This window comes from Notothenia rossii, assembly GCF_949606895.1.
Source record: "Notothenia rossii genome assembly, chromosome: 8".
NCBI classification, from domain to species: Eukaryota; Metazoa; Chordata; class Actinopteri; order Perciformes; family Nototheniidae; genus Notothenia; species Notothenia rossii.
The window spans coordinates 16,007,507-16,020,764 of NC_136906.1; the positions used below are offsets into that span (position 1 = coordinate 16,007,507).

Consider the following 13,258-nt stretch of genomic DNA (forward strand, 5'->3'; position numbering starts at 1 on the left):
GATCCTTTAACAAGAACATGAACAATACAAGTGAAATGTATTGGTTTATTGGAGTGTACACGACATCAAATACATGTATGCAATAAGAAGTTTTTGTGGAAAAAAAGAGTAAATAACGAGGAACGTTACGAGGATCTAGATCTCTCTATTTCTCCTAATATGAATGAAAAACACCAAAAAACATTAATTTGCAGTGAGTATTGTGCTTTAAAATAAGAGAAAACAGATCAAAATCATTATTTGAGAAGCCTAGTCTACATCCAAATCACCCTCCAGTAGTGCTGTGATCAATGTTGAGGATTTAATTAATTCATTGAAATTTTAGCCTAAACTTATCAAACAATGCTAAACAGAATAAAAACAGATTTAAAACCGGAAAATACATATTTAAAAATACAACTGTTAAATAATTAAAAGCAAAACGTCTCTGTGACATCACAGTAGTGGATAAGATCCAATATCTATTCTCCGATACATGGGCTAAGTGAGGACTTTTTCACCGGGGGATCTCATTCAAAGCATAACAGAAGACAGCATACCAACTCATAGTTTGTCATTATGGTCAAAATGTTCCCAGAGGTCTCTCCTCCTCTCCAAAACAAACTGACCCAGAGAGTAAAGCTGCTTCAGCACTGAATAAAGCAGTCTACTTTTAAAGTAAGTGTTTCCTTGATGGATACGAGCCAGAGAGGCTACAAGCTAATGCAAAGTGACCTTAGCTTCTCTGCAAACAGTTCTGGAGGTTTAACGTTTCATAGTTGATCTGTAAGTCTTCTTACATCGTCAAACATTGGTACAAACCAAGGTGTTAACCTCTCAAGTCCTGTTGCCTGAGCTTGGGTAAAAGCCTGTTCGTTAAAAAAGACCACGATTCAAAGTGTTTAGTAAAAGTGTGCTGAAAACTGGATTAAAAAGTACATTTATGAAAGCTAAAATGCAGATGCCCACGAAAGCAGGGGTGGGATGGATGTGGGGGTCGCTATTGACATGGAGATATTCCTTTATGGGCTGTAAAACCTAAGATTATCAACAAACTGCTTTTTAAAAGGATTTTCAAATGACATGAATTAGGGCAGCCCCTTATGCTAACAATAAAAAACAGTAGTAGTAAAAAGAGATACAAAAAATGGTTGAGACCCAATCCAGAGGCCTCATGTCTTTTATCCTCGGTAGGTTAACTGGCGTCTGCTGTTACTCTCCACTGATCAACCCTGAAACGTAAACCAGAGAGACAAAGAGCGAAGTTGTGAAATTGAATATTAATAACAAACACTTGTTAACATCTTATTAACAGTTTGGATCATCAGTTTCACTAAAACCTACCTGTGCACATGATGGACGCACTGCAGCTGCTTGACCGGGTTAATCACTACTGTAATAAAAACACTGTTAGTATTTTCAGAAAACAAGTCATAATCCAGACAATATGTATATTTTATATTATATTTATTATACCAAATAATTGCATCATCATCTGGACTTTTGGTCAGGTCATTGTAGTATTGCTTTACCATCTGAAGCTCAACACTTACATCTGAACAAAACAAAACATATTGTTTCAAAGAAGTGGATTCATTTATTACACTGATGGAAATGTATTGACTTTTTAATTACGATCAAATGTACAATATTTTTGGTGATTTTGTTTTGTTTCCTTTACCTGGGATGGAGACACCCTCTGTCTTGAGTGACAGCTCGATTGATTCCTGGATCGTGCTCTCCAGTTTCTCCAGGATCTCCAACTAAATCAGCATTGAAATATTTATTACTTATCACTGACATTTTTGGACATGTATGTTTGTGTTGCAGTGTTCCTAGTTTTTTACCAACATGTTTCAGTGAAGAATTATTTCTGTAAGACGAAATATAAATTGTGACAAACAATCAAGTCTCTCAGCTGTTCCATCATGGCGTCTTTAGCCTGAGCAAACATGACGTCCTTTGAACCATGCATGTGTATTTCAATAGTGTCCCTCATGTTTCTCAGCGTGCCTTCTCCTTTAATTTCTTTTGCTCCTACATAAAACAGAAACATGTTGACATATAAATGTTGCAACATAAAAATGTGTAGAAGCGTATTTCTACGTCTGTAATGATCTTCTGTCTTACTGTCATAGCATGGTTTCATGGTCTCCTCGATTGTTGTTGTCAGGCTGCTGTAGATCGTTTTCTTTCGCTCACGGATGAGTTTGTTGAGTTTTGTTTTAATTTTTTCTTCCTTAGAGAGAGAATGTGAAGCAGATAACATATTTTAAAATGAATAAGTTACAAACTATAATCATCTTTCCCTTTATAGATGTTACCTGGAAAATCAGTACATTATTCAAACTGATAGCACGTGTTCACCAGCTGGGGGTGCACTTTGCCCAATATCAGAATATTCTTTTGCAATCTTTAGTGTGTCTTCATGACTTGGGGCAGGGACAGATTTACAGCTGCAGTAGATTTTTCAAAGCCATCTCCAGATCATGAGTTATTCCAGTACAATGTATATGAATATGTTAACTGATCAAAATATATTATATTTAATTATATTGCTCACCCTTCCACTACAGTCTCCCTGGCTTTACAAACATATCTGATAACGTCTAATGAATAGGATCTTTTACCTCTGTCTTGAGAAATCTCAGCTGCAGTTTGACATTTTCGTACTCCTTATTCATCATCATCTTCTCTGTGCCAAGTGAAAAGGCATTGATGACCCCGTTGAATGGTCCACTGTTTCCTTCATTTCTAAAACATATTAACAAAAGAGATGCTTGAATTCATAAAGCCTTAACAAGTTGTATTTCAATAATGTATTTTAATTTATTGTAAAACACAATTTATCCAACACAGGGTTTTATGTCTTTATTATGTCATTTCTTACGGGAAGGTCTTCTTAAATTCCTCGTCAATGCTGTCGGTCAAACTGGAAGTTAACTTCATATTGATGTTTATTGATTTCCCTTTTTTTGTTTTGCAGATGCCACCATTCTGAACTACACACTTCAATATCCTGTGAAATGCACCACCTTTCATTGTCTGAAACCAAACAGAATTTTGTAAGAGACATATTTAGTGTGAAATTGGTTGTTCTGATTTAATTATAACTTAAATACTTACAGGATAAAGGACCGACTTTAAGACTTTTTCACACAAACTTTTTGATTTTTCAACCCCCTCACTGAGGCATTTTTCAAAAGCCTTAAGGGTCTCTTCCATGGGTTCCCTGACTTTATCAAGTTCATGACTCCGCTTTTCTTCAAGTTCTTTGCACACAGTCGTCTTTATGTCATCCTGAAACCATACACAACACATTCATAAGTAAAAAAAAACACTTGAATTACCGTAGCAATGCATCCTCTCTGAAGCAACACAAACTCAGTAAATCCAATACCTTGTTGGCTGTACAGGTAACATACATTCATGTAAGCAGTCTGTCTTTGACTTTACAATTGTTACACAACATTTTAGTGTATGCAGCTTACTTATTTTCTATTAATGTTATTATTTTCTGTCAATATTAAAAACAATGAAAGATGTTGTTACTTGATCTTACCCCTTCTCTGCTGCTGGCTCCCTGAATCAGAGAGAGAATCCCGAGAGCTCCGGACACATAGTTTAATGTCTCAGAGTGCCATTCATTGAGATCTTGCAGGAATTCCTGCAGTTCGGGAATTTCTATAAAAAATGTAATATACTTACATTACATTCTTGAATTTACATGTTATACTCAATTAGTATCTCTATATATTTATTGGAGGATATAAAACCATTTTGTCATCCGGGCTCACTTATGGAGACTTGAATCACCTGTGTCAACTGGGTCTAAATGAGTCTTTTCCAAAAACTCAGCGGAGCTCACTGTGAAAACCTCGAAACACTTCTCACTGAGTTGTTTCTGAAAAAACAAACAAGATTCGATATAAAAGCAGGTTTGCAGTTTTGACAATATTTGTGTTTGATTTGAATTCAATATAACTCACCTTAACCTCTTTTAGTTTTCTGAATTCTGCCTTCACGTCTCTCTTGGCTTGCTTGTTTCGTTTTAGTATCCGATCACGAACACCAGCTTCTGACCTATATGAAAAGATTTGTATTTGAAGAATTACATAAACTGCATATACATTCCAGGATATCATATCACTACGCATCTCGATCTTGCTTTCAATAACCAGTGATCACATGGAGTAGCTTAATCCGGCATCACAAAGTGTTTGTGAAGCAACAACATTAGGAAAGAAATAAATGGCTGAGATGTTGAGGAATCAAGACACACATGCAGACATTTTAGAAACATGGATACTGTTATGATCATGAATAACCTGGTTGATCATGTTTCAAGTGAACATTATATCCCTGAATACGATCAAAACCAGGATACTAATGTGCCTGTAAACGTAATCAATGTTTCCATGGTTTCTCCTCTTGGCCATCTCAAGCGTCAGTGTCTAAATTGGATGGTACATTTAACTGAGTACTTTTGACATCTTAAACCACTTACTGATTTCCTGAACGTCCAATAATATCAGACTTGGTGCAGATAAAATCAATCTGCCGACACTCGCCACCATTTCCCATGAGGCTGCAGGATTCTTCCAGGATCTCCCAGGATTCTTTTTCTGAAGCTGCTCGATTTATCTCAGCCACAATCCACACAGTAGAACAACTTCCAACAAGCTGGAGGGGAATACAGCCAATAATAACGGTTACATTGTCAGTGTAACCTTCCACAGTAATCAGCATTGCATGTGGATGAATCACCTTTTTCCACATCGTGTCTCTGCTCTTGTTACGGTCCCCATTTCCAGGAAGATCCACAAGAGTGACGTGCTGGAGAAAATCATTCTTTGGCACCCTGAAGGTCACACACTTCACCAGTGGCCAATACCACCTCTTCACGTCTTGAGCATCTTCCTCTTTTGACTCACTTCGTGTGTATTTGACCAATTCTGCAGATAATTCTTTAGCCTAAAATAAATCATAAAACAAGAGGCAATGCAAGGCCATTTATTTAAGTGTTTAAGTGTGTTTTAAAAGATTGTGTTAAATAATTATTACAGCATAGCATTAGAAGTCCATTTGAAACCCTATCACTGAACGACAAAATCTATATAAAATAAAAAAAGTATCAAACCTTACGTTTATATTTTAGCAATGGGGAACAATTTGTTTTTTAAGTTTTGAACATGATTTTAAATTTAAAGCTGGTAGTGCCTTAAAATATATGGTTGAGGTTATTGCAACAAGTTAATTACTGTAGACATTTCCTTTCCTAAGTAGATATGGTTTTATAGTTATTGTAATTAGATTCCAGATAGATCAAGCTTCATTTTTGAGTAAATACCGAATCACATTTTGCATTTGGTGTCTATCATGAAACTACACCAACCAAGAGTTTGTTTTATGAAATTATATAAGTTTTAGTCTTACTTACAGTATCGCTTGTCAAAATCTTAATCTTGGAACTGAGAAATTCAGGAATTTCTCTGAAGAACTTTTTTTCCATGAGGTCTTCAGGAGATTTTTTTTTCCATTCTTCTCCATACAGCATTGACAGCGTTTCAACACTGTCTAGATAATCTTCGTCTTTTTCCTGATCATCGTTATCACCAAGGAAATTAAACAAGGTCCACAACTCCTCTTTCCAATCCTAAAAAAACATTTTTTATTATATGGCATGTTGTGTTGTCAGCTTATATATTTATATATATATATATATATATATATAAATATATATCATAAAAGTTGAAATAGCTCTAAGTTAACAAACATATTTAGCTAATTTTACCTCTTTTGTAATGAACTCGATTTCTGCCTCATACTTTGGGTTACGCATGTTAGCCTCCACTTTAATCATCACTGAGGTACATGCACTGATGTCTCCAGAGGGCAAGAGATCCTGCACTCCAATGACGGCATTTATCAGAGAGCTCTTTCCAGCCCCCGTTCTACCAAAGACGCCGACCACCTCCCTCTTGTCTGTCTCCAAATCGTTGATGCTATTTCTGTTGTGCAAGAGTTTGAATATGGGTTATTGATCAAATTAAAACATTTAACAAACACTAAATGATTGTGTCAAAGTCAAGAAGAGTAAACATGTGTAAACATCCTATTTAAGCATAATACTACTTTTTTAAGCATAATTCATAATACTACTTTGGAATAAAATGTAGACTTACAAATCAGAACAGTGTCCGCAGTGCTGTATAATTTCTACAGGTTTAGTATGGTCTCTTTAAACTCTTTCTCCTTGCTCGAAAACACTAATACTTACTTCAGGAACTTGTTGAGCTTGTCGTCTTGGTTAGGTAGTTTATCAAGGACACGACTCATGATGTTTTTCACCTTAGACAGAATGACTTCTTCTGTAAGAGTGAAAGTAAAGAACTATTCAGCAGGAACCAATAACCAGTATATCCATTAAGATGTATTCCCAATGAAGCAATCAAGAATACCTGAGAGTATCATTTTCATCATGTATACTATGGCAAGTATCTTCCAGTTTAAGGCCATTATAACTTTATAAGACCTGTGTTGCTAAATATATGTAAGTTCATTTGCTGAACAATAAAACATTAAGCACATTATACCTACAGTATTAACCCTACTTTCAATTTTTTTGGAAAGTAATATAAATACCTCTTTGTGTAACGTGTATATCCTCACGTGGTTGTTTTTTTGGTTTTTTTTACAAATATATCCATTACGATGTATTCCCAATGAAGCAATCAAGAATAACTGAGCGTATCGTTTTCATCATAATTATACTATGGCTTGCAGGCCTGTATCCAAACCTGTAAGGTCCAAACATGCTGGGGGGGTTCGGGGGCATACCCCTTCGAGATTTTGGGGATTTTCATGATCTAGTTACGTGCTGTTTAAATCCTTTGGGGGGGTCACAAATTGGATAATATATTGATTTTGTCACGATATTCATGTTATGTCACGTTTTTATGTCTAGGTTTTGGGTGTTTTGCTGTTCGCCCTGTCATGTTTTCCTCCTGGTTTATTGTCTGGTCCTTTTTCCTGTGTTTTTCCTCCTGTCGTTAGTTTCCCTGGTGTGTCTAATTGTCTGATTGTGTTCACCTGTTTCTCCTCCCCTGCCCGGCTGTTTCTCGTCTTGTGATTACTAGGGATGCACCGAATATTCGTCCGCCGAAAATTATCGGCCGAAAATGGTTAAAAAGGCTCTTTCGGCTTTCGGCTGAAAGGGTTTTAGCACCGAAAAAATATCACAGAATGTCAGAGAACAGGGTTACGTTGGTAAGCTAACGTGTTGTTGTGATGACGTAATCAAAACGCGGCGACAAGCACCGCGCGCGACCATGCTCGCGGCTGGCTCACAGCCAACATGTCTGCCGCTTGGAGATATTTAAAAATATCAGAGAAAGAGGCGCGGATTGCGATTTGTAAAACGTGTTCAGCTGACATTTCTCGAGGGGGTGTAACTGCAAAGACTTTCACCACTTCGGGATTACTCCACCACTTGAAATCAAAACACCCGGACAAATATGCGGAGTAAGATCAAATCACAAGCACTGACAGCGAGAGACTGTTCAGCGCTGCCTCTCATGTGCTTGATGAGAAGAGGAACAGACTTATGGCTGATAAAGCAGAGAAGCTACTGTTCATTAAAAAGAACCTCCCACTTTTCCTTAATAAGTAGACAAGGCTGGCTTATCATAAGCTTATCTAGTTCTACATGTCTACTCTATACCCACTTGCCTGAACAATTTTCATTGTGAGTTATAATTCACCATCTCAGGTTATCATTAGGGGGAAATGACAGCAGCACAGTGTTCAATATATTGTACTTTTGGTATCTAAATGATACAATGTTGTTTACATTGCTCATGAGGACAGACCACCTTATTTGCAGATTCTTGAAATTGTAATTTAATTTGTAATTGATTGTGGATTTTGTATCCAGTTTTCACTTTATGTATCTTTATACAATGTGTACTACTTTGCTTATGAGGACAGACAGCCTTATTTACAGATTCTTGAAATTCAATTGTAATTTCATTTGTAAATAGTTACATTCATGTGGATTTATCCAGTTTGCACATTTGTATGCATGCACTTATAGGTGCATTTGTTGTTGTTGAAGGCCTGGCTGTTACAGTCTTTATTTACACTATTTTGTTGTAGGCCTACTGGCCTAGATGTTTATGCAGTTTTAAAGCACCTTGGCTTTGTTCTGAATGCACTTTGTTGTAGTTATCCTACAGAGAAAAGAAAATGGACTTGACTTGGAATTAATGTACTGTATGCGTTCAAAAGTGCTGAATAAATGTTTTATGGACCCATACTAGTGATTATTATTTAAGTTAAGTTTTGCCATAATCATGTCTTTTTCCATAATCAGGAAGCTGAACAACATTGGTAAAAAATGTATACATTATATATATTTCTATTAATCATTTTCGGCCTTTCGGCATTCGGTTTTCGGCCAACTGTTTCCTATTTTCGGTATCGGTTTCGGCCAAGAATTTCCCATTCGGTGCACCCCTAGTGATTACCCCTCCCTGTATTTAGTCTTGTCTCTTCCTGTGTTCGGTGTCGGTTCATTGTTTGTCTTTCCTGTTGCCCTCCATGTTGGTCACGATCAGTTTTGTTTGTTAATGCTACCTTGTACTTGTGTTTTGTTGTGCCATGTTTATGTTCATCAGCTTTTAAATAAAGCTCGTTTTTGTTTCTAGACATTTTACCTTTTTATAGTCTGCATTTGGGTCCTACCTTTTCCGCAAACCGTAACAGAATGAACCGACCAACTTTGGACTCAGCAGACTCTGATTATTTTGCTCTACAGGCGGAATGTCTTAGGTACTCTCTGGAGTAAATTTTTTACACTTGGAATAACGCCTCATCTAGACGGGGTAGAGGGGCTACGTTGAAGGAGGCATGTCAGGAGGTTGCTCACAAGACCTGGCTCAGGAGCATGCTGCCTGAGTGGCTACAACTTTTCACAAGTTGTCCTGAGGACTTGTCCGAAGCCTCTAACCCTTTCCTGGGGTATGACCAGGCCTTGGGAGGCCCACGGATCCTCCAAATAATCTCTAGGAGACGCAAGACCAAGATTCCAGCCCGTGCTCCAGTGGTTCCGGTTCCAGTGCCGGCCCACAAAGCCATGTTTCCGGCTCCAGAACCGGCCAATACAGCCATGGTTCTGGCCCCAGTTCCGGCCCCAGCAGCCATGGTTCCGGCCCCAGCAGCCATGGTTCCGGCTTCAATACCGGCCCCAGTAGCCATGGTCCTGACTCTAGTTTCGGCTCCAGTACTGGCTCTCCGGCCCACGCCAGCTCCTCGTGTCCTGTCGGCGTAACGGCCAACGCCAGTTCCCCGTGTCCTGTCGGCATACCGGCCGACTCCAGCACCTCGTCTCCTGTTGGCTCTCCAGCCGACGCCAGCTCCCCGAGTCCTGTCTATGTACCGACCGTCTCAAGTCACCTCTCCAGTTCCCTCTCAAGTCCCCTCTCGAGTCCCCTCTCGAGTCCCCCCTCAAGTCCCCTCTCGAGTCACCTCTCGAGTCCCCTCTCGAGTCACCTCACGAGTTCCCTCTCCAGTCACCTCTCGAGTTCCCTCTCCAGTCACCTCTCGAGTTCCCTCTCAAGTCACCTCTCAAGTCAACTCTCAAGTCAACTCTCAAGTTTCCTCTCGAGTTCCCTCTCAAGCCCTCTCTCGAGTCCCCACTCAAGTCCCTACTCAAGTGCCGTTGGAGGTTCCGCTGGGGGTCCTGCCAACTCCATGTCCTGTCCCATTGGGGGTCCCGCCGTCTACTCTTCTGCCGGGGGTCCTGCCAACCCTAAGTCCTGTGCCGTTGGAGGCCCCGACGACTACTGTTCTGCCGGGGGTCCTGCCAACCCTATGTCCTGTGCCGTTGGAGGCCCCGACGACTACTGTTCTGCCGGGGTCCTGCCAGCCCTATGTCCTGTGCCGCTGGAGGTCCCGCCGACTGCTCTCCTGCCGGGGGTCCTGCCGGCCCTGTGTCCTGTCCCGTTGGGGGTCCCGCCGACTACTCTTATACCGGGGGCCCTGCCAACCCCATGTCCTGTTTCATTGGAGGCCTCGACATCACCTGTCTCGCCGGGGGTCCTGCCAACTCCTTGTCTTCTTCCGTGGGGGATCTTGCCGACACCTGTCCCCCCGGCTCCGGTTCCTGTCCGGTCGACACCGGCTCCTGCCCGGCCTCCGGAGCTGTCTGGTCTTCGCACTCGAGCCCGTCCCCCGGAGAGCCGCGGTCTTCGTCCTCGAGGCCGGCCCCCTGAGTGCTGCGGTCTTCACCCTCGAGCCCGGCCCCCTGACTTTCCCGGCCGCAGTCCTCGCCCTCGTACCCGGCCCCCTGACTCTTCCTGCTGCTGCCTTTGCCCTAGTGCCCGGTCCCCTGGATTCGCCCGCTGTGGTCTTCGCCACTTTTTGGACTCTGCCTTGCCCCTGGGCCGTCCGCCCGAGACCCCCTCCTCGAACTCTGCCTTGCCCCCGGGCCGTCCGCCCGAGACCCCCTCCTCGAACTCTGCCTTGCCCCCGGGCCGTCCACCCGAGACCCCTTCCTGGTCCTCTGCCGTGCCCTGGGCTGTCAGTCAAGGCCCGTCCTCTGGACCCCCTCCACCGTCCGTGCTGGACGTTTTTGATTATTTATTTTTGGGGTGTTTAGGGACGTCTAGTATCCGTCCCTTGAGGGGGGGGGGGGGGTTCTGTTACGATATTCATGTTATGTCACGTTTTTATGTCTAGGTTTGGGACCTTTTACCTTTTTATAGTCTGCATTTGGGTCCTACCTTTTGTGCAAACCGTAACAGATTTCAAACCAAGTCAGTTGATTGTTACTAGTAATGATCTAGCCATGCAGAAGAGGACATGTTGACAAAACATTGTCAACATTAATATTCCAATGTTTAATTCAATTGTTCAAGTAAACCAAATTATTTAAGAAACTATTTCAATCAATATTGTATATTTTTGTTTACATGTGTTTGTGTGTTTTTGTAAAAAAAGAAAACAATTCAGTAATTTAGTTCATTTCACTTTGAAAATGAACTTTGTTTGCATAATTGTTTTTATTTAAATATGTTTTGTTTCATTCTCAAAAGAGAACAAAGATGTAAGCAGATTGTGTTTTATAAAATTGTATGTTATTATGACATCATAACTGCAATAGATGTAGTTTTAAAATTAAGCTTATCGTCTATATTGTAAATGAAGACTATTGTTATAGATATATAGATGGATATGGGGTTATTAAGCCTACATTGTTTGTGTTGAACATCCCATGAACATAATGTAAATGCAACCCTGGGCTCAGAAGGCTGTACCTGCAGTTCCTCTCTGACTTCCATCACGTTCTCTCTTTCTCTTTGCCTGTCCTGTATCTCCCTTAGCAAAGCTGAGCTTGGGCTGAAATAGTCTTTTCCTTATATCTGAGTCTGTGTAAGAAGAAAACAATACAATGTTATATCTTAAATGTTTTACTAAAATTGAAATGAAAGAAAAGCATTACAACATTTGTTAAAAGGTAATCATTCTGACATTAGATAAATGTAATTAACTTTGGCTCTCTAGCTAGTTTTTTCACGCAATTTAAAGGTCCCATCATATGCTTTTGCGGTTATTACCCGTCCTTTCGTGTATTATATAGCTTTTTCTGCATGTAAACGGTCTGCAAAGTCTCAAACCCTTAAAGTACAACCTGTATCGAGTAAAACTCTAACGCGGAAAAGACGTGTCTATGCTGCCCCAGAACGCCTCGTCGTAGATTTTTCTTTTTGCATTCTTTTCTTCCGGGCAGTGTTCCCGCCAGACCAGGGCTGAGAGGGCGTCCACCCCGAGAGCGGGGGTGGGGTGGGGGGGGGGAGAATTGAATTTTGACTCAAGCCGTCCCTTATAGATACTGTCTTTTTACGTTAGTGAGCCGGATCATTTGGCTCGGCTCTCTTAAAGCGCCGGCTGTTTCGGCTCCCAAACGGCTCTTTACCTATACCTGGCTGCTAAATCCGCAGAACTGTTACAGGGTGTGTATTATGTAAAATGTGTAACTTTAAAAATATATATAATTTATTTTTTCAATCTTTAATACTTTTTGTATGCATGCTTAGGTAACATTAAGCTGTCTTTGGCTCTTGTTTGCTGTAACAATATAAATGTATCCCCTGTGGGACTAATAAAGGTATTCTGATTCTGATCGCAAAAACCAAGCCAATACTATGCTGCGTTCATGGAGCTACGTGGAAGTGGGGAAGGACAACGCTTGATTGCGGAGACATAATTTCACATTTTAGCACAGTTTATTGCTCTTATACCTTGATTGTTGCCAACTACGATGCTCAACGGCTCGCTGAACGGAACTTTGACGCTGGTATCAGTTTTGTTTACCACCAATCATGGGAGTATTGTGTATAGAAAGTATTGAGTTATATTTCTCGCGCTACCTAACATCCATGAAGGCTACATGACAGAGGGAGGCCTGCCACTCAGGATGCCAAACTACTCTTTGCTAAGCCCCCCCCCCCCCCCCCCCCCCCAAGCAACATCAGGGCTAAAAGTTTAAAAGCGAAAAAAAAAGATCTGAAAGTGAAAAACGATCTGAAGGTGAAAAGCAATGTGAAACATGAAAAAACAAGATTTGAAACTGAAAAAATTATTGTTTTGAATCTGAACAAAAATAAGGATTCAAATATCAAAATATGTATAAAAGTGAAATCTGAAAATAAATATTTTATTCAAAAAAACTTGAACTTTCAAATAAATTGTATTTTTTTGAACGATCAAAACTTATGACCCTGCAATAGTCACATCGCAGGACGTGCAATTTTTTTAATTTCTTTTTTTTTAGGACGTGCGATATTAAGTATGCAAATTAACTCAAAGACGTCATGTTACAATTATTTATGCTGCTTGCTACAAAAGGAAAACTTGCGCCACTCTCATGTCAGGGGTATTTGAGTGAGTGACATGCAGGTTCTGCATGCACAGCAAACCACCAATCACAATCAAATCTCCAAAGCAAACAGACTAAATTATGGATTAGAGATTAAAGGTAAAAACACTGAATAAAGTAGTTTCATGTTTCTCCAAGGCAGTTCGGCGCTGCTAACCGAGCTAGCTCAGCTTGTTGCTCTGATCATTTAAGATCCAGATGTTCATGACTAAAATCCTTCATCCGGTTAAATATAGTTCGAAAAATACCAATTGTATAGCATTAAAGTTCAAGAAAGGATGGTTTGCGGAAGAAAAAAAAAGTATTTTCTTCAATTCCTGTATTTTTTCATATCGCAAT

The 13,258-nt window shown here is 40.3% G+C and overlaps 1 protein-coding gene across 1 annotated transcript in view; it reads right to left on the reverse strand.

Moving 5' to 3' along the window:
• Window positions 1-31: 31 nt before the first annotated feature.
• The window catches only part of LOC307016139 (nuclear GTPase SLIP-GC-like), a gene marked incomplete at its 5' end in the record, with an annotated part of 18,730 nt that continues 5,503 nt past the window's right edge, over window positions 32-13,258 (reverse strand). The window contains 18 exons of the mRNA XM_079645172.1: window positions 32-1,211; window positions 1,324-1,372; window positions 1,456-1,534; window positions 1,661-1,742; window positions 1,883-2,016; window positions 2,110-2,218; window positions 2,610-2,733; window positions 2,870-3,024; window positions 3,106-3,279; window positions 3,542-3,663; window positions 3,796-3,883; window positions 3,969-4,062; window positions 4,487-4,662; window positions 4,747-4,953; window positions 5,420-5,635; window positions 5,774-5,990; window positions 6,260-6,350; window positions 11,298-11,408. Coding sequence (XP_079501298.1) covers window positions 1,363-1,372; window positions 1,456-1,534; window positions 1,661-1,742; window positions 1,883-2,016; window positions 2,110-2,218; window positions 2,610-2,733; window positions 2,870-3,024; window positions 3,106-3,279; window positions 3,542-3,663; window positions 3,796-3,883; window positions 3,969-4,062; window positions 4,487-4,662; window positions 4,747-4,953; window positions 5,420-5,635; window positions 5,774-5,990; window positions 6,260-6,350; window positions 11,298-11,408 — 2,189 coding nt within the window. The 3' untranslated portion in view covers window positions 32-1,211; window positions 1,324-1,362. The remainder of the gene's footprint in view (window positions 1,212-1,323; window positions 1,373-1,455; window positions 1,535-1,660; window positions 1,743-1,882; window positions 2,017-2,109; window positions 2,219-2,609; window positions 2,734-2,869; window positions 3,025-3,105; window positions 3,280-3,541; window positions 3,664-3,795; window positions 3,884-3,968; window positions 4,063-4,486; window positions 4,663-4,746; window positions 4,954-5,419; window positions 5,636-5,773; window positions 5,991-6,259; window positions 6,351-11,297; window positions 11,409-13,258) is intronic.